The 20,053-nt window shown below is 37.4% G+C and overlaps 2 protein-coding genes across 6 annotated transcripts in view; one reads left to right on the top strand and one right to left on the bottom strand.

The window, feature by feature from the left end:
- Positions 1–11,535, top strand: part of LOC111639711 (polycomb protein suz12-like) — a 58,013-nt gene extending 46,478 nt beyond the window's left edge. For all 4 annotated transcript variants that reach the window (XM_023385646.1, XM_023385648.1, XM_023385645.1 and 1 more), the window contains 4 exons: positions 2,467–2,559; positions 2,689–2,794; positions 6,211–6,290; positions 10,004–11,535. In XM_023385646.1, coding sequence (XP_023241414.1) covers positions 2,467–2,559; positions 2,689–2,794; positions 6,211–6,290; positions 10,004–10,226 — 502 coding nt within the window. In that variant the 3' untranslated portion in view covers positions 10,227–11,535. The remainder of the gene's footprint in view (positions 1–2,466; positions 2,560–2,688; positions 2,795–6,210; positions 6,291–10,003) is intronic.
- Positions 11,536–13,006: 1,471 nt separating this feature from the next.
- On the bottom strand, positions 13,007–18,793 carry LOC111639713. Of its 2 annotated transcripts, XR_002759121.1 has the most exons (4): positions 18,602–18,793; positions 18,299–18,521; positions 13,395–15,352; positions 13,007–13,307 (listed from the first exon to the last, which is right to left on the bottom strand). XR_002759121.1 is itself a non-coding variant. In XM_023385649.1 (3 exons), the coding sequence occupies exons 1-3, from the start codon at positions 18,637–18,639 to the stop codon at positions 15,074–15,076; spliced, it is 540 nt and encodes a 179-aa protein (XP_023241417.1). In that variant the 5' UTR covers positions 18,640–18,793; the 3' UTR covers positions 13,007–15,073. The 2 variants fall into 2 exon arrangements, 1 of the variants encoding a protein (XP_023241417.1); XM_023385649.1 differs by having other exon boundaries at positions 13,007–15,352.
- Positions 18,794–20,053: the final 1,260 nt, after the last annotated feature.

Below are 20,053 nucleotides of genomic sequence, written 5' to 3'. Positions count from 1 at the left end.
CACTTTGGGATGGGTAGGACAATTGTCTACTACCAGGAAAATAGATTGTTTTTTAGTTTTTGGTCAATACCTCATATCCACTTTTCAAATAGGGCACCAGTCATCCATGCAGATTTGTTAGATTTCCTGGTGACGGGAAGGTCTTTGTACTGCAGCTTGTTTAATGAGCATGACTTTGCCAATTTACCAGTCACAAAATGTTTTAGCTTCTCTCCAGTTAAGCTATCACACAGCAGAACTGTGAAACATTCTTTAGAAAGTTTTCTACTCTTATATTTGTTACCTTTCATAACAAAGCTCCTGTAAGGCATTACCATGAGCCTCATCAGCATTAAAGATGTCATCTTTGAAACTACTGACGAGGTTTGGAAACTTTCAATGAACTCTTCAATAACTTCTACTGAACTTCATTAGATTCATCAAACATTTTCTGGGAGATCTCATGTATCAGTTTAAATTTCTTGAGTCAACCACTTGATGATTGGAAATCTGATAACCTGAGCACCTTTGCAAACTTTTTAGCAATTTCTTGGATCATTGGGCCAGAGATTGGAGTGTTAACTGCCCTCATTTGTTTGAACTGGCTTAACATGGCTTCATTGACTTTATCTAGTGAAGTTTTTCTCCTTTCCATTATAAATCTCTACTTTGTTGTATCTCTCCAAGTACTCATCCTTATGTTTTTGGATATTGCTTACTGTCATCTTACTTACATTAAAACCTGGTTCTTTTTCATACAATTGCTTGGTGCTTTGCATTCATAGCTACCAAAAGATGACTAAAACAGTTGGAGTTTTCTAATTGCAGAAAAACATTTCTGTCAACATCAGCTTATAGATACATCATTCACACTCTTTCATAAAAGTAATAACTTCCCTTTCACACTTCACTGTGAAATTAAACAGACAGCCTACTTTTTAATCACCTTTTTCAAAAATCATTTTTACACTTGGAAATCAGTCAAATGACAAAGTTTTTTTCTATTCAACTTCGATAAAGGTTATTTTTAAGATAAAAGAGTTAGTTTTGTGCTATCTGATGGATTAAATTTCATTTTTACATTTTTATGCAACATATTTGTGGATTGGGCATAATTGACACAGCAAGGTCACATAAAGGTTAAAAAATGAATCCATAATTATTACTGTTAAATTGCCAAATTAAAGTCAAAACTATTGTATTCTTTGATATTCTTCTTGAAGAAATTCGTTGCTACCAATTCTGAATTAATTTACTTGCTTTAGGTGCAGACTGGATTTAACTGGTCAAGTTATAGAGAGTGAATTAATAGTGTGTGTTACAGTTCAGGTCGTCAAGACACAACTTAATGTCAATAGAGAGAGGTTGGCTTCCTATTGTGTGCATATGATGTATGTCCAGTCTATGAAAATTAGGTCAACCTAGGGAGATAGTAAATTATGGAAATTCATCTGTATATAAAATCTATGGTTGCTACAACTTTTCCAGTATTTTCTTGCAGTATTTCTTAATTTTCTGAGTTGTGGAGAATACCATTTTTTATTATTTATATTAATTTTTTTAATTTTAAAAATTTGTTTATTATATAGGTAAAAATCTGATAAATAATATCTATTTTCTTAGCCATTGAAATTTGGTATCTATTAAAACTGACCAGTTTGCTTTACAAAGATATGAGAAAATAGCACTACCTTATTATTAAATTTATTCTGTTCTGGAATAGAAACATATTGATTTGATAAGCAAGGATCATTAACAGATGTATTTAATTCTAAGATAATAGTAAAATGATCAGATTGAAAACTATGTGCAGGGTTTGGGTTAATTTTATATTTGTTGAAGAAGAATAGATTAAGAAAATATTTTTTCATGTAGGAACATTAATATGTCAATTAGGGTTATGAAAATAATAGATGCTATTAAGAAAGTATTGTTCAGTTGGATAACATTGTTTCCCAGGTGATATTTGATAGGTTGAAATTTCCATACGTTATATATAACCATTTAGGCTTGATTGTAGACAGTTACTATTCAAGCCAGAGAAAATAGAACTACGAGCATAATGGAGCATAAATTGTTATAACAATTAATTGTAGTTTTGAAAGTTTCGTGGCAAGTGTGGAATCTTTATATTTATAGCATGTGCTTTAATAGAATGAGTTAGAATGAATGAACAAAGTGCTGTCACCTCTTTGATTATCTCTAAAAATGGAAATAGTTGAAAAATGATATTTATAAGTTATGTTATTCTTATGATCAACTTATTATTCATTGTTCAACAAATTTGCATTCAATAAACAATGTAATAAAATTATTCTATGTTTATGAATTATGCAATTTAATACATGCTGTTGATGATAATAATAATAATAGCATGTAATTAAATTATTCTGTTTCATTAATAATACATTCTGAAATAAATTATCTTTGCCATAAAAACAGTTACCATCATCAATTTTATTTATATATGTTACATTTATTTCATAGACCCAAGAGGTTACCTCCTAGTTTATCAGAATTCTTGGAACCTGACGATGCTGACATCGACGGACCTCGACCATACATATCAGGACATAATAGGTAAATGTATTTTGTTAAATATTTATTTGTATATATATATATAGACTAGGAACTACAATATTAAATTTTTATTTAATAAAAGTGAATTATCTGATGAAAAATTACCATTTTCTTTTTCTTTTTTTTAAGACTGTATTATCATACGAGGACGTGTCTACCAGTCAGACCACAAGAAATAGATAATGATAGTGAATCTGAGAATGACCCAGAATGGTTAAGAATCAAAACACAACATGTGAGTTTAAATTTTATAATTTTATTATTAAATAGATACACTTGTTTGACTCAAGATATGTATGTGAAGGGTCAACAGCACTCTTCAGGTCAGCTGTGACACCACCTGTGACTTCTGGCTCACACAAACCTTCCAAAACCTTTCAATAAATTCAAAGCAGCCATGTATGAAGGAACTTAAGAGTAAGGGACAGAGGAGGAAGTTGTGAGACAGAATTAATGCACTCTAGACTGATTAACAATTAAATAACAAACATTTATAATGAATAAACTTAGATGAAAATTGCCTAGTGTTCGATTGTTTATACTACAGTATTTAGGAGACAAAAATAACAAACATTTATTTTACTAAATCTTTCCTAAATACAAATAAAAGAAATATGATGATTTTAAGCTATTTTGTGTGCCTATTCTTGACAGAGTGTTTACAAGTAAGCATGTGGCAAAAAATACCTGTATCACTTTGATTTCCAGCAATCCCTAGATGGGGGAGTCTTTATTTTGTCATTGGGATCATGTTCCTTGGTCCAGGTGGAGCTATCCATAGAACTGGGTACAATCTTAGATGGGTTTGCTTTTCCTTTCATACTTGAAGAGTCTTGTTGTAGGGGTCAATCACACAAATTGAATCTGAAGTTTCCATTAATACGAAGTGGCAAAGGTTCGGTAAGGCAGCGGCAGAGTATAGCAGTGGATGATCACCACCTTGATAAATAAATGGACAAACTCTCTCTCCATGTCTCTCCTTGTGTCCTTTTCTCACCTTTCTTTTTAATTGGGTCTCTGGCCCCATCCATTCATATGCCCAAATTTGGTAAACTTCTGCAGGGAGCTGGGTGATGGTCTAATACCCAATTATAGGCAAAGTTTCCTTTGATGAGTAGGTTTTGCCAGAAGATATGTCACTTATAAAGGAAATGTTATCAAAGAGAAAATCTCGCAAACATTCTCTGTTGCATTTGTCATCTTGGGTTTAAATAATTTTTTCTGTTTGAACAAATATTAAATAATTAAATTGCCTAAATTACAAAATTGCTAGCCTGGGTTCTCACATACATATCCTCCAAAAACTGGAGGAATATATATATAAACATATTTTAAATTATTGTATATTTTGTGTAATTTGATTTGGTAATCTCATTCCTTTTGGAATGAAGTTGGCAGCACTAAAAAGAATAGAGAGTTTGATTGAGGACGCAGAAGTGAACAGACGTGTTGTTTTACTGTCTCCAAATTTCTTTTGTCTTGCTCTCTCTACACTTGACCCCACAACTACGACTGCAAATTATACGACATATATTATGTGTGTGTGTATACATACATACATACATACATACATACATACATACATACATACATACATACATACATACATACATAATTGAATACGAACATTTATACCTCGTCTTATCTGAGGAAAATAAGACGAGGTATAAATTTTCGTCAAAGTTTTATTGTTTTAGCATATATCTGTCCTATAAGACGACCCACAAACTATCAACAGCCTATGAATTTAGTTCAGATTAGCGATCATCATCTGAATAATAATACTGTATAGCGTATACAGAATTACGTCCTATTCATAATTTTTCGAATGAACAAATTTTATTTTCTTGCATCTGGCAGCACTGCCTTGCAATTGTTGCAAACATTCTCACTGATTCGGGCATTTGGATAATGATGGCATTGACTATTCACAAAAACGTCTTATGGGCTATTCTATTTTGTGGACATACCCTACTCTCTACTAGTAAATAATTATGGTTTTTCGTTTTTTTTTTTTATAATGGTTTTAATTTATATGATAGTAATAAAGTTTTAAATAGCTATACATGCCAAATATTAATAGAAAAAGATAAGGTATACCACTGTCTGTTACATTATATAAAAATAATTTATCTTGCAAATACTTTTGACAGTATAGAACTGTCCTATTCAGGCAGAATCATTCTTAGAGAACAAAACATTTGAATTCAAGAGAAAGAACCTGAATATCAACTTGTTGTCAATTCTCTCATTTTGAGTTCAAATAACAATTTTCGCTGAGATCCCTGGATCCACCCAACCGGCTACACAAGTTGCCATTATTTAAAAGTTATTTTTTCCATTCCCTGATATTTGTGGCCATTGTCATATTATATAGTTTCTGAAGGGATGTTGTAATGACGCGATAGGTAATGTTGCAAATGCATGTTTTAGCTTGGTCCATTTATGTCCCAAGACAGAATGGGCAAGTGGAAATAAAAATGTTTGGCAACAGAGGGAGCAAACCATTGGCTTAATTACCCAAAGCAGTTGGGTAATTAAGCCAATGGAGTTGATTATTACCGGAACTGAAATTAATTTACATCAATTAAATCTGGGAAAAGACAGATATGGATAGTTTTCTGGCCAGCCAGCACTCTGGAATTTTTGTGGGAATCATACAGATTTAAATGGTAGTTCCGATCCTTTGGGAATTATCTTGGTAACAGGCATGGCAGGCCATGGTAAAGTTTAGGGGAGACTTTGTGGGTAAAATGGGCAATAAACGTATTAAATAAGCAGTAACAAAAGCATTTTTCTTTATTTTATGCATCCAGAACCAGTCTGGACGTGTCTCCACACAAAATATGTGACAGCGATTAGCTGCCTCAAAAGTTTTTGAAGATGTTGTTGTTAAAATAGTATATAATTGGTAATTTTTCAAATAAGAATAGTTGTTAGTGTTTGGTGTCATTTCATTTTTTTGCCACAATATGGTTTAGACAGTTCTGTTTGGCTTAAGTCCTCAAAGAATTGCTAAAGGAGAAAACTCTAGAAATTCTTAACCGGTATGGTTTAGATGGAGAGTAGCCAACTCATAACATGCTTGGCAGAGGGGGCAGGTAACCTATTGTACGGTTTCGTTTCATCACCCATCTTTCTTTATATGTCTTATCCGTTTTTATCCCGATCAAGTGTTTTTCATTTGTAATTGCAACGTATTCTTTAAATATAGTTATTCGAGTGGTAAAGCTGTGGCAGGGATAAACATTTTTAAAGACAAATATTGTTAGTGTGTGGCGAGCAGACTTGAAGAGGTTTAGCCATTCCCACTTTGGACGATGACATCTTATCAAATAGAGGTGGCATGATTCGTTTTTATTTTAGCAGTTTTCTGCAGGAAATGACAATAACGATATTATCTTTTAAAGAAAAATATTTCCATCCATTTAACGCATATCTTTAACGCATCGTGGTATCTTCTAATTATACAAATAGTTTTTAATAACTATTTGTATAATTAGATTTGTACAAATAATTATTTTATTTGTAAATTGCTTGGGACATTATGTATTTTGCCAATATTAATGTGATATTTTTAAAAATAGAAAATAATAATTAATGGAGACGAAAGAAATTCTGTTATTAATTTTCTTAATTTTTTTTAAATAGATGATTGACGAATTTACGGATGTAAATGAAGGAGAGAAAGAATTAATGAAAATGTGGAATCTTCACGTTATGAAATATGGGTAAGATTAGTTTGAACTTTTGAAAAATTTTCATTAATTATTGTGAAATTCTGTTTATTCCCTTTACTAATACTTTTGTTTTATACATATGTGTACAGTCAACCTCTCTATAACACGGTAGATACGTTCCAGTTTTTATGAAATCCATTTTCTATGAGTCCTTAATTACATGAGCCAATCACAGCCCGGCGCGTATGCAGTTTACGAACTACGGCTGTTTGTAAGGTTTTCTTACATAAAATTAATCGATTCTAGACTGATTCGATTCAACATTTCCAAAATACGTATAATTTTTTGGGAATAATTCATATAAACTATGCTATAAACAAAAAATTGTAGGATTACTTACCGAGTGTGCACTGTTTGACGACGCTATTGCTTAAGCTTGTTTTTGTCATGGAGCTTGTCATCGAATGGCACTCGCATACTTCCTGATAAATTATTATTATTTTTTTTTTTTTTTGCGAAAAATTTGCTGAACTTTGGAGACATCATTAATATAAATATAATTTTTATGGATGTTAAGTAATAAATGGTTTTTAGTAGGTCCGCTGCTCGTTTAAACTCAACGGTTTGTGCAATATCTGCTTGATTCGACCAATCCTGTCGCGACACGAGTCGGCGATGACGTTTTACCGAATTATGCTAGTTTTTTTAGCATGTTTGTACGAATACTGTCGCAATTTTTTCGCCGTCATATAGGAATCCTAACTATATGAACCCATGTTATAGGGGTCGACTGTATATATATTGTTTTTAAATTTATTTGAATGTGTATTCCAATGAATTAAAAAAAGTTTTTGTTGTGACAGAAATACTCCAATACAACTAAGTGTATTATCACAAAACACAATGGTAATTGGGAAAATTTCCAGACTAATTTGTTGGCTATATAGGTTGTAATGGAGGGACAGTACAGCAATGGTCAAAAGATGAACCCCCTAAGATTTTTACCTTTTTGGATGGGGATCTGGGAAGGTGGAGAAAGGCAAAGAAATTCGGGAGTTTCTTTCTTTATGTACAGATGTTAGTTTTTCTGTGGGTGCACGATTTTGTTGGACCATTTCAGCTTAAAAACTTCTACGTCTTTTGTGGAAAATTATTGAAATTTTGCAGGGTGGTTGGCGTATTAGGGAATGGATGCAATTAAATTTCGGTGGTGAAAGTACAAGGGATGGTGGGTCATTCCTCCAGCAGATTGAACTTAATGAAGGTTATCAGCATTGGCAATTTTTTTTATAAAATCAGTCTCCACTCAAAAAATTAAGCATTTGCCATTTTATAATAATTAATAATATAAAATGTGTCTGATAAGGAAATCACATAATGGAGGCATGACTGGCAATTTAAGCTTTTTTGCCAAGAAAGTTAAACGAAGAATGGCCGGGTATTTAATTTGTTTAAAAATTATAGTTATTAATACGGAGGATGTTTTTGGTCATTTTTCAGCCAATTGGCAGCCTTTTTAGTGAAAAAAATAGCCAACGCTTCTAGTTACTACCACTCAGGCAACATTTTATAAGCATTTTGAATTTCATAATGTATAAAGAATGTTGGAATATTCTTTCTTGGCAGTAAGGCATGGATATCTGAACTCTTTCTAAACTCCTGGTGCAAACCGTTGGAGGACGGCACTAGAAATTTACAAAGGTGCAGTCGTCTTTCATTTGGGACAGAGTCGAACCACAGTTTGGGCATCATTAAGAAAAGGCCAAAATAATAGTTGAGGTTGCCAGCCAATTCCCAGTCTGGTCTGACTTTCCCCAGTCCAAAAAAGAAATCAATGAGCTCATGCTGTAGCCATATTCATTTGGGATGGCGTGTGAAACGACGGAACGGTGGCCTTTAGTCACTACCAATTACCTCGTGTGCCGCAAACGTCTCTGTTGCCCCTTTCAAGTTTACATCTTAACACTTAAAAAGTAGACTTAACCAAAAACGCAAATCTTAATCCCACGTAAAAAATTGGCTGCCACTTGCCTAATTTTCTCAGCAAAAGCTCATCTTAACTCTTAACTCTAACAATGTAAAAGAGTAACCACTTGGCTATCACCACTTAAAAGTGTGAAACTTCTAAAGACTTATAAGGCTAAACAGTCAATTTTTAGAGGCCTAATTTTTGTAAACTACTGAGAAGTGGATCCCATTATTTGGACAAGGAGCTGTTTGTGTTAAGACTATATGCTCACTAAATTTTGTTCGAATCGGCCATCCGAAGTTCTGGACCTCTTCTTGTAAACGACAGCTTAACATGTTACTTTTGCTTTCCAGACACCAAACTTATAAGGCACCTGGGAACAGAATAATAGGAAATACTGGTGTATTTCCTATTATTCTGTTCCATAATCTGTTTTATCTATTATAGTTTGTTTAGTACGTTCATATAGTGGACACACACTGTCTCTTGCATCGTGATTGAACTTAGCAGCTCCTTCCTTCTTACAATTATGAAGCATGGGGTTTATATTTCTTTTCGGGCAGTCCTTTAGTTCACGGTCCTGGGTGCAGTGGCTACAGTAGCTTCCGTCCTGTTTACAATCCTCGTGGAATGCCCGAACCTCGAACATCGGAAGCACTACAATATAGGGGAAAAATCCTGGGCCCTACACCGTAACCGTTCGGTATTCGGCTTCAGTCTTCCTTGCTGGAGGATACATTTTCGTAGACTCGAGACGTCAAATATCCAATTGGAGAGTTTCTTATTCTTTTTCCTCAATGGAAATTTGATAATAAATTCCTTATTAAAAGTTTCTCTGTAAAGTTTTGGATAATATTCCCATTTTGTTGGTAGATTTATGCTTTTGTTTTCTCTTTGCCGACGTTTGTTGGGACTAAGATCGGTATTAACGCCACAGCTTTTGTCCAGAGCCGAGGAAAAAAGTCGGAAGTCGACTGCTTTGTGCCGCGGCCCAAGTTCCGCCGTCGTTAGTGCGTGGGACGTGTTAGCGCCGCAGAATCCACCCAGCACTCCAACGAGCCGTCCGTCGGAAAACGGTTTACCGTTTCCGGCCATTTTGTGGGTACCACGTAACTTGCCCGGGCAGTCGCATCCCCGGACGGGGAAAATTTGGTAAAAGATCCTTCTGGGATTTGCTGTGTAGTTAGCCAAGCTCTTCGTCGGAGGAGTTGTATTGTTCTGCACGGTTTGGTGGCCTAGTGGCCATTTCAATTGTCCTCGAACGCCGCTTTTCCTTCGACTTCCGTAAATAAACACTATGACGTCCGCGCCCGGTTAAAAATGTGGCATTGGCTATCCATCTTGCTTTTTTTCGCACGAGCCGACATTTGGAGTGGGTGTCGGCCCGCGCACGCGTTCGTCCGTACGTAAATAAAAGTCGGGCGTCCCTGGCAGAACTAGTTTCCATTTACATTTGTCATTGGCCAGTGACCGGACGGGAAGGGTCGAGGATCCAGTCTAGAATAAAAGAAGACGATAGGCTAAACACGTAGGCGTAAAATAAGTTCGATACACTAGTAAATTAAGCCGGGCGGGCGTACGGAAAGACGACCTCTCGACGTTTCCCAGACCGAAAAGGTAAATATCCGGGGGTGGTTTTTGGCAGCCGCGGCCTTTTTTCCCTGCGTTACGAGTAAGGGCGGAGAAATTAGAAGTGTCTTTTGTTGGGTGACGATTCTTTTAGAAAAATGGTAAGGGGAGCGGGTAATAATTTGAGCCGGGTAATGTAAAGGAGTAAGGATTGTGTGTTTTGCAGGTTCGTGGGCGACTGCCAGATTCCCATAGCCTGCACCATGTTCGTGGAGGAGCACGGAAGAGAGCTGCTAAAGAAGAACCTGTACAAAAACTTCTCGCTGCACCTGAGCAACATGTTCGACTTCGGTCTGATCAGTGCCTCCACCGTCTACACCACCATGCGCCGGCTACAGAAGTTCGTCGGCGGCATCGACGGAAAACACCCGCAACCGCGGTCTTCGTAACACGAGCTTAGCCTTTTCACTGTACATACGCCCGCCGCGCCTATTTTTATCGCCGGTGGGTCGGGCGCCCGCCGCCACCGCAAACGCCCCGCCCCCGCGGGTGGAGTGCCAATTTAAGGCGGGGCGGATGGAAGGAGGCGCCGCCCGGGATTTTAACCCCCCGTCGGTGGCCCCGTATTTATTTCCCCCGCCCGCGGCCGGAGGGAAGGGGCCGGGGAGACCGTTTTCCACCGACGGGCGGGAAGAAGATTTATTTATTGAGGGCGGGGCGGGGCCAACTTTCGGAGTAATTTTAAAAAGAGGAATCGACCGGGCCGGCCGCCGTCCACCCCGGCCGCGTTTTTAGTCGGGTGGACGGCCGGTCCGGTCCGGGACGGCTAACCGTTCGACTGCCGCCGGTATTTTTTGTCAACCGCGCACTCGGAGGACGAAACTGCCACAAAATTGTCTCTCCGCTCGGCTTCCGCGCCCAACGCCGACTGCGCGAGTCCTTCCTTTCCTTTTGTAATTATTTATTTATTAACGGCCGACTTTCCCGCCGTTTTCGGGACGATCTTCGGTTTTTTTTTCGTTCGTCTTTCGAAAACGGCTGGATTTTTCCCGGGAAACGACGGAACGCCACCTGCCGTCGAAGGCAAATCCCGCCCGAGAATCGGCCGTGGGTCGGGAAGACCCCCGGCGGAGCCCGACCGAAAACCATTAATTAAAACTTACCCAACGTCACTCTCCGCTCTTCGGCGGGTAGAAACCCCGGCCGAGTTGTTTTATTCGCCCCGCGCGTGTATTATTTACGGTTCAGACATTCCTCGGTAGGCAATCAAATTTTATACGGGGGACGTAGTTTATCGTCCGCGTTAAATGCCTTTTTTTAATTTACTGTAAAAAATATATATATATTTTTCTTTTCGTGTAGAAACGTTCTGGCCTAGGGCTTTGTCGTTGTTTCGTACGCAATTTTATCGGTCGGACTCCGTCGTCCCTGTGACGATATTACGTGTGGGAGGTGCGCTATTAACTAACTGCCTTTGGTTTATTGTAAATCCGGCAAATTTTTTTTCTTTTTGCAATTTATCTTGGGGAAGAAAAATATTCGTCGCCTTCGGTTGGTGCGGAGTGCCTGCCGGAACCGGTCGTTTTCTGACTTTTACGTCTGTTTGTTTTTCCACCGGTTCGTATTTATACGGACTCCGTTCGTTCCCAAACCAAATCTTTTCTAAGAGGAATTCTACCAAACCGGAATAAAGTTCTTTGCAATTTTCCATCGTAAAGCAAAAAATACATGTGATAATTATTGATTTTATTATTATTATTATTATTATTATTATTATTGTGTTTATAATCTAGCATGGAGTTTGCTCACACACACACACATACACACACTGTTTTTTGTATTTTTATATTTACGGAACAAATTGTAGTTCGACGGACTTGGTTGGTTTAAAAAGTTTTTGTGCGTGGGTGCGTAACCTTTAATCTACTTATTGCGTCGGGTGGAAGGTGGACTTTTTCGGTGTCTCCGGTTTCGGACCGGGTGGCCGGTGAGCGTACGGTTTTTATTACTTCCATTTACACCCATCGATGAGTTCTCCGTCGTCGGTTTTTTGGCTAATTGTACCGTTCACTGCCATTTATATACGTCGTCGTAGATTCGGAGTGCCAAATTAAACGAACGGCCAAACGCATTCGGAAATCTTTCCGAATGTACGGAACTTATCGTAGAAACTCGCACGGATTCTGTTGCCTTTGCCCGAAGAAGGAAAAGAGGAAACCTTTAAGTTCTCGGCAATTCGCTTCCGGTTTCGTTGGGAAATAACGCGGCCCGGCCGCCAAACAGGTAAAATATGCGTGTTTTAATATAGCAAAAGTTACTCTAAGTGTTTAGCCGTAATAATAGTTTATCGGTGGGTCGAATCCACCGCAAGTTCTCGTCCCGTGCCGGAATTGATTATTTTCTTTATTTTCCGAGACGAATTTGGGTTACGGCGAGAGAAACGGGAGATAACATTTCACCCTTTGTCATTTATTTCCAAATTGTGTTTTTTCTCTCATTATGTAATATATGTTCTGTCCGACCCTATTTTTACTGTACATAAATGTATTGGCATAAAATATATTATAAGTAATTGGCTCTTAACTTTGTCCACCGTCGACGCGTTAATTAATTGTAATTTATTTAAATTGACGCGAAATTACCGGTCGGAGCCGAAAAAGTAATACGATTGGGACAAAATGTTTCTTTGCAAATAACCGCAATCTCTAATAAAAATGGTGGGTGGCTCCATTTTAAGATTGACCATTCGGTTTACTGTTGTTAAATTTTAAACGACGGCTCCTGGGTCATTCGGTCAGCGCGGGTGGGAGCGTCCGACGCTATTTGGGGTCCTTGGGGGGAAAACGTCGACGTGAAGATTGTCGTGGCGCTGATTTCGGGTTCCTTCCGTTCGGTAAAACGCGTGGGATGTCAGGGGTCTTCGAAGAATCGGCGCTCACCTCAGAAACCTCTCGATTCGAGAATTCCCTCCAAAGCCTTATCACCACTGATTACAACGGTTGATGGTGCCCATCGCTCTACCCGTGGCCACCGTTAACAGTCGATTGCCCAGAATACCCCAAATTACGACCTCTGGCATACGGAGATGTCGAACGTTAACCGAGAGAAGTCGCAATATACTGTACGTCTTCAAACTTCGATTCTCCCTGGTCTAACGATAAAAGAAACCGATTTGTTACCGGGTGCGCTTTTAAGAATACCGATAACAACAGACAGTAACCGAACTTTTCTACTACCGGCCCGACGTCAAACACGGCGTACGTACCGCTGCAAATCCCATTAACTGGCCCTGACTCCTATTCTTTCCGAACGTTAGAAGACGACGTACAGTACCGAACAAAACCGCCCTAAAACACTGGCAACGCTCATCTCGACAACGTAAAAAGTATCTCTCGGCCCCATAGGTTACGCCGCTGCCGGTCTCCTATCAAAATAGATGCGATTCCTGCTTAAAGAAGTTGGACTATCGATTAGGGATTTCACCATGTTTTACATCGGCGCGGTGTTCAATTTCACAAAACTAGCGGGACCTAAAGTAAAAAATAAAATTACTACTTTGTGAAGCAAAATATTTCTTATAGAAACGGAAACATTAGTACGGCTGGCAACGTAATTACCTTCTTTTGGAAGTTACCCGTGACTCGACGAAAAAGTGTGTTATCTGCCTACCCGAGTGCACGATTGAACCTTTCGCATGTACCGTACCTGTCGGTACGCCGACTTTGAAAGCCGATCCTCGTATTTGTTTTCAGCTTTGTGTCGTAGTCTGTTTCTAAATAACGCTTCCGCATCGCGGATCACTGTCGTAGAATTCAATATTCAACAAAAGATTTGGTTTCGGACTCCGTATTTCTGGTAACTTAAAGCCCGATCCTTCTGCTAATAAAAAGTGAAAAAAGTTTTAGCCAAAAATTGGCCTCTACTGCAGAATTATAATTTTCACGAGAGGAACTTTTCGACATTGGTTCGCAAGTAGCCAACGTGAAAGATTGGAGGCCGTGTACGCTTTCGTTCTACAAAAATGTAACGTCTCTTCATTGCCGGATGCGGCTGAGAAAAGTGCAGAGAAAGCAATAAGTAATTATTGTTTCCAAATTAAAGATGGAAGAAATGCAGACGGTATCGCGAGCAATTTCTAGTGGTAAATTCCTCGTGTCTTAGACAATTCTCGACGGTGCCTAATGTAGTGATGAAGGCTTTACCTGGTACTCCGCGTGGAAGACCTCCAAAGGTATTTCAAGACTGCTGTCCGAAGACCAAGAAACGAAAGGTAAAACATTTAATTGAAGACAGGAATAACGAAGAGTTAGCGACTGCAACAGAAATTCGTCTACGCCGCGCTGGAGGAAGGGACTCTGCTGCTATTGTCAAAAGAGCTGTCTCGCGGGGTATTACGATAAAGAAGAGTGGAAAATTTTTGTCCCGCGCAACGATGCCCGTATGCCTGTCTACAAATCGAATTCTCGCAATGATTGTTGGCGCAAATCTTTCCACCCGCCCATACACAATCGTACACAAGCCCCAGAATTTAGATGTAAGGTTGAAGAAAGGAAAAAGCAAATACAATACAAGCTGTGCGAGGAATTATGGCTTTTGGTAGATTTAACGAAATAGATATCAGGAAATATAAACGATGGAAATATAGCTCGCAAATTTTTCCGAAATGCCAAAACATCCGCCGAAATTACTCGCATTAATGCGCAGCTCACAAAATTATTTTATTTCCATTGTATTTTAGAATGTCTAGCTTATGCCTTTGCCATAAATGCGGATAAATTTGATGCATACATGAGGAAATTTGATTATATCCGAGGGTATAACTGGTACGCCGATGCCAGTAAGCGTACATAAAATTTTATTCCACGGAAAGGACAAAATTGCAGCTTCACTTCTTCCAACTGACCAATTTTCCGAAGTTCTGGAGACCAAAAATAAACACAACAGAACATATGGAATTGTTTACGAGGAAAACATCCAGAGTGGGAAACATAAACTCCATATGATGTCCATGACAAAGACAAAAGGGAAACATCCTTTCCTCCGTCTTCCTTTATTTTTCTTTTCCATAGTTTTAATTTTTTTTATAAGAGCCGAAGTTTTCTCAATCGACTTTAAAAAGGTGCGTGTCGTTTCTCTACAGGGAGAGATTCAGAGCATTCAGCTTTTCAAAAGTATCACATAAGTATGCTAGTTTTATCAAAAAAATCTTCAATCAAAATTTTCGGCATACTTGTGGTCTTCCTCTTTAAGAATAATATAAATTTCCTGTCGCAGTTCAAACGTACGAGAGAAAACATTACCTCGGAGAGCCATCGCTCGCTCGTGGTAATGTTTTATACTCTCGGCTGCTGTAGTACAACAAAGACGTGTACTCGGATCCCACATCTTCACACAGTTTTTTGAAAAATCTTACCTTCAACGGCCGGGTTTTTATAAAGTTTACTACATATTCTAAGTCTTGATTCAATGTAGGACGCAGATATTTTGATGCGAGTACTTCCCTGTGAATAGCGCAATGGGTCCTCAGTGCATCGGTCTTTGCTTCGAAAAACTGCCTGCAATCCTCCATAACATCCTGGAAGAACGAACATTATCAGTAAAGATCAGTGGCGTGCTGTCATTAGAAGTGATGGATGCGCCGCTCCCCATGTATTTTCTAAAAGATAAATACATATTCGACTTATTTCTACTTAAGAAGTAGTTAAATAATTAAGCGATTAGAAAATTGGAGACATAAACAAAACCCTGATGAAAGAGCCGAAATTTTACTTAAACAAAAGCCTAACCGAACCAATCTCTAGCCTACAGTGGTACTGATTTCTTCGAAATATTAGATGTAATAAAAGACAGACATTTTTCCATTTCAACGAGAGTGACCGAAAAGTTGTAAATTTTGGAGATTTCCGTGGACAATACCTGGTGCTAAAACGAATTAGAAAACAAACGACGGACAATCTATTAAGTTTAACATACTGAGATTACAGCTATGGTGAAAAACGTTTAAAATTTACAAGAACCCTGTCGCGTCTATTGAGATATACTAGTGATGCGAATAAACAGGCATTTGACATTGACCGGTATGGGCACCGTCGGGATTTGGCAGCCCGCGTGCATGTACAGAAAACTATCATAAAATCATACAGGTAAATTCTTATCGGTTGGGTTAAGTTATAAATCTACTCGTGATTCATGTAATCGGGCGAGGGCAGCCAAATATCTAGCGGGCGGGCGGCTAACAGCCCGGAACCGGTCCCGGATAGAATTGGATGCGTTATACGTGTAGCAGCCACCCGAGGTCCTAGGCTTCCACCGGATAAACCGGGTGAGGTTGATGCTGTGTAAAGCGCACACGCGAATCTGGTTTTTTGGATTCTGACAATACAGAGTTTCCACTCCGCTATTCCGCCACTAATATTCGAATATACAATAGAAATTCTTATCCTTTTTTTCGCGTGTAGTATAGAAATTTGTAATAAGATACATAATGCGGTTATAATAAAATATTGTACGATTATTTTCATGTAATTAAAATTAATATGTATTTATTTTTTAGAAAATACGAGGGAAGCGGCGAATCCATCGCTTCTAATGACGGCACGCCACTGGACTTCAATACAATTTCTTTAAAAACCCCAAATTGCGTTTATTAAAATATCAATAACGAAAATATACAAATGACGTATTGCTTAACATTATTACAAAGAAATAATGAAAAACGTTTTCATTGTTAGAATGCGTTCTCTTCTCAGCGATTTTTCTTTCGCCATGTATCGAATTATAATATTTTCGTTATTATTTAAAGAAATTCTGACTATTGCAATAACCAGTGGTAGATGGACGAAACGTGATCCGTCGATGTATCGTAGAAGCGAAAACAATGGATTTGCTACCATCGATACCGAACAGGATCCACACGGATATGGACAATTTCCCAATATACGCCCTATCAATGACAAATATAGAAGATTTCCTCTTGAAAGACTTAAACAGAAATCACATCTTCAAGCAAAGGAAGTGAATTTAAATCCATTTTTGTATAAGCTCAAGGAGGCATCTACACTTCATTCAGGATTTGAATATAATCCTAATTATCCTAAGATAATGAAGAAACAAAGACATTCGATCAAGTCAGAGAGGGATAAGATAATGCCTTCTAATGTCCTTTTTCGCAAAGTAATCACTGCCTCGTACGAACGACCAATGCCACGATTAAGTTCTACGGTGAGTTGGCTCGAATCTAAATTAACAGAATTAAGGGATGAAAAGATGAAAGAATTACATTTCATTTTGACACAACAATTCGTCGCTTCAGAGCCAGCTACGAACAATCCAGAAACCGTATCCATCGACGAACAAATAAAATGGCGATATTTAACATTAACAATGTCGCTGTCGATTTTGTTTTTTATAACAACGATCACCTTTTGTGGCATGTTGATTCAACGACATTGCTACAATGAATCCAATCAGAAAATACGTCGAACTGTCGGACAGAGACAAGACAAAGTGAAAAAAAGGAAACCGGATAAGACACTCTCACCCGAACCTGAGCAACAACCTCTATTAGAACCAGACGAAGTTGAGGAAAACACTCGACCTTCGTCCATTTCTTCGACAATTGATATGAAATATTCATTCGACAAATTCCTGAGATCGGTCGAACGTTTATACGAAGACGAAATAAAACAACTCGAAACGACTTTAACAAGTGTTGAACAGATCTGAACTATTTGTTCATTTATGTGACAGAATTTGCGTTATTTTTCTATATTTTAATACTCATTTAGTTTGTTGTTTAAATGATAAATAAAGAAATAAAAACGGTCTATAAACCAAAAATTTATCTAAACCATGTACTACATTATATTGCTATTGATATATCAGTTATATTGTGATGATATCAAGAAGAAAAAAAAAAGCTGATGGCAAGCTGAACAATGTAATAATGTGTGTCAGTCTTAAATCTAGAGTATTAGATTTAGTGGATCTGTACATAAATTTTTCATTTTCAATGAGAAAAAAATAGATATATTAGAAGGTGTGTATGTAGTACACAGGATCTGTTGTCTGTAGAATCAGAGAGAGAAAATTTTTTGGCACAGATACTATTTCCGCGTACAACACATTTTATGTTATTTTTCGACATTGTTTATCAAATCATTTGTAAATCAATTAAGAATGAACAATTAAAAAAGTAACAAACTCCATGCTAACAGAATTTTTCAAGTAATTGTAGCCAAAGGGGGTAAAACCAAATATTAAGTGTTTAAAATATATTTAGAATTTATTTTTATATAATTTTAGAAAGTGTACCTATACTTTGGTAACAGGTAAAAAGTGATAACTTATATTATTATTAAAAGAAAAAAAAGCTTAAAATGATATTTTTGTAATAGTCTTAAAACATATAAAACTGTTTTCTAATAAAAAATTTAAATAAATTTTGAAAAATCACAAAATTTGTGTTCTTATACTTTTGTAACAGACTGTATATCTGGGAGGCAAGATGGCATTCACATACCTTGTCATAATACTGTAGAAGTAAAGTTGTTCTTTCCCGGCAGCTTCTACCGTCGACGGTGTAATATGCCCATAAATTTTCCGATATAGTTTTCCAAGCACTTTTCGGATTTTCATACGCATACGGATTTACAGCAACTACTTCTCTCAACAGGAGTATATCATGATTACAGGAAAAACGCATTGGAACTTTCCTATTGTTTGTAACGCAAGGAAACACGACGCTAATTATAGTAAAAAAAATAATTATTTAGTGTTATAACATCCTATAAATACTTTAAAATAGCTTAATTTGTTTATTTACCTTCGCTCGGGAAATTCGTTGTCAAACGGTTCTGCCATTTTTTTCAACAAATTTCCCGTGGGTCAATGCGCGACGTTCATTGAGTCACGTGATGTTGTAAACGTCCGCCGCAACGATTTTTCTTGCAGTTAAAACGTAAACCGTGTACTTCTACTTGCCGTCTAGAAGTAACGTTTGAACGTCGGCCGCAACCTCTCTATTGTCCACGGAAATTTCCAAAATTTACAACTTTTCGGTCACTCTCGTTGAACTGGAAAAATGTCTGTCTTTATTACATCTAATATTTCGAAGAAATCAGTACTACTGTAGGCTAGAGATTGGTTCGGTTAGGCTTTTGTTTAAGTAAAATTTCGGCTCTTTCATCAGGGTTTTGTTTATGTCCCCAATTACCTAATCGCTTAATTATTTAACTACTTCTTAAGTAGAAATAAGTCGAATATGTGTTTATTTTTTAGAAAATACAAGGGGAGCGGCGCATCCATCGCTTCTAATGACGGCACGCCACTGGTATGTATCATGAATGAATCGTAACGTTTAATTTTACAAAAATATATACAGTTGTCCCTTAATAATCCGACAGGTACGGGACCAAAGGGGTGACGAATTACCAAAAGTGTCCGGATTACCGAAAGTGATTATATATTTGACATTGTTTTGCTAGCTGTAGCCTACAATATTCCCTACTCCAACTGTTCGAACAGAACTGCTCATGGAAAACACATGAAATGTGTGTCATCAGGAAAGAATTTGGTGGGGTGATTCACGTCGCGACATGCTTCTGTGCAAACAGACACGTAACGGAGACGGGACCTTGATGGGAGGTGCGTCGGACTACTGAGCATATCAGATTACAAAACGTCGGACTATCAAGGGACAACTGTATTTTATTATCTGAAATTCGTCAGTTTTAAGTTAATGTATACCATATTCAATACATTTTAAATATAATTTAAACAATATTCAGAGATATTCAAAGAGAATATTCTAGAAAAGTTTCTTCTTCTTTGATTTACTCTTTATTACACTTTATTTCGTTTAAATATATTTCTTATTTATCAATATTTTAATTCCATAAAGTCTATATTATACTTACATTCGTGTAAATATTCAAAATTTATATTTAAAATTCGAAAAATTAAAGACATCGTCTGCAATTTAGTTCTAATATTGGTCACTAGAGGCGACATAAAATATATATAATGCAAATTCAATTTTCATAAAACATTTTTTAAAAATATAATAATGTCGGAATTAGTATTTGATATAAATCTAAAAATAAAAAAAATTCAATGAATTAAAAATACCTGTTTACGTCTACTATGCCTTAATTAAGCGGCCGGTGGCAGCCTACCGCTCTGGGGGACCCGGGCTCGAATCCGAACGGGTCGAATAATCCCCAGGAATTTTTCGGGGATGGTCCGTTCGGATATATCGGGCCCCGTTCCTCACCAT

Source organism: Centruroides sculpturatus, unplaced genomic scaffold (assembly GCF_000671375.1).
Source record: "Centruroides sculpturatus isolate CEXI.00-Female unplaced genomic scaffold, Cexi_2.0 scaffold1369, whole genome shotgun sequence".
Classification (NCBI taxonomy): Eukaryota; Metazoa; Arthropoda; class Arachnida; order Scorpiones; family Buthidae; genus Centruroides; species Centruroides sculpturatus.
The sequence above is the reverse complement of the archived record's forward strand: the minus strand, read 5'-3'. Positions and strand labels throughout refer to the sequence as shown.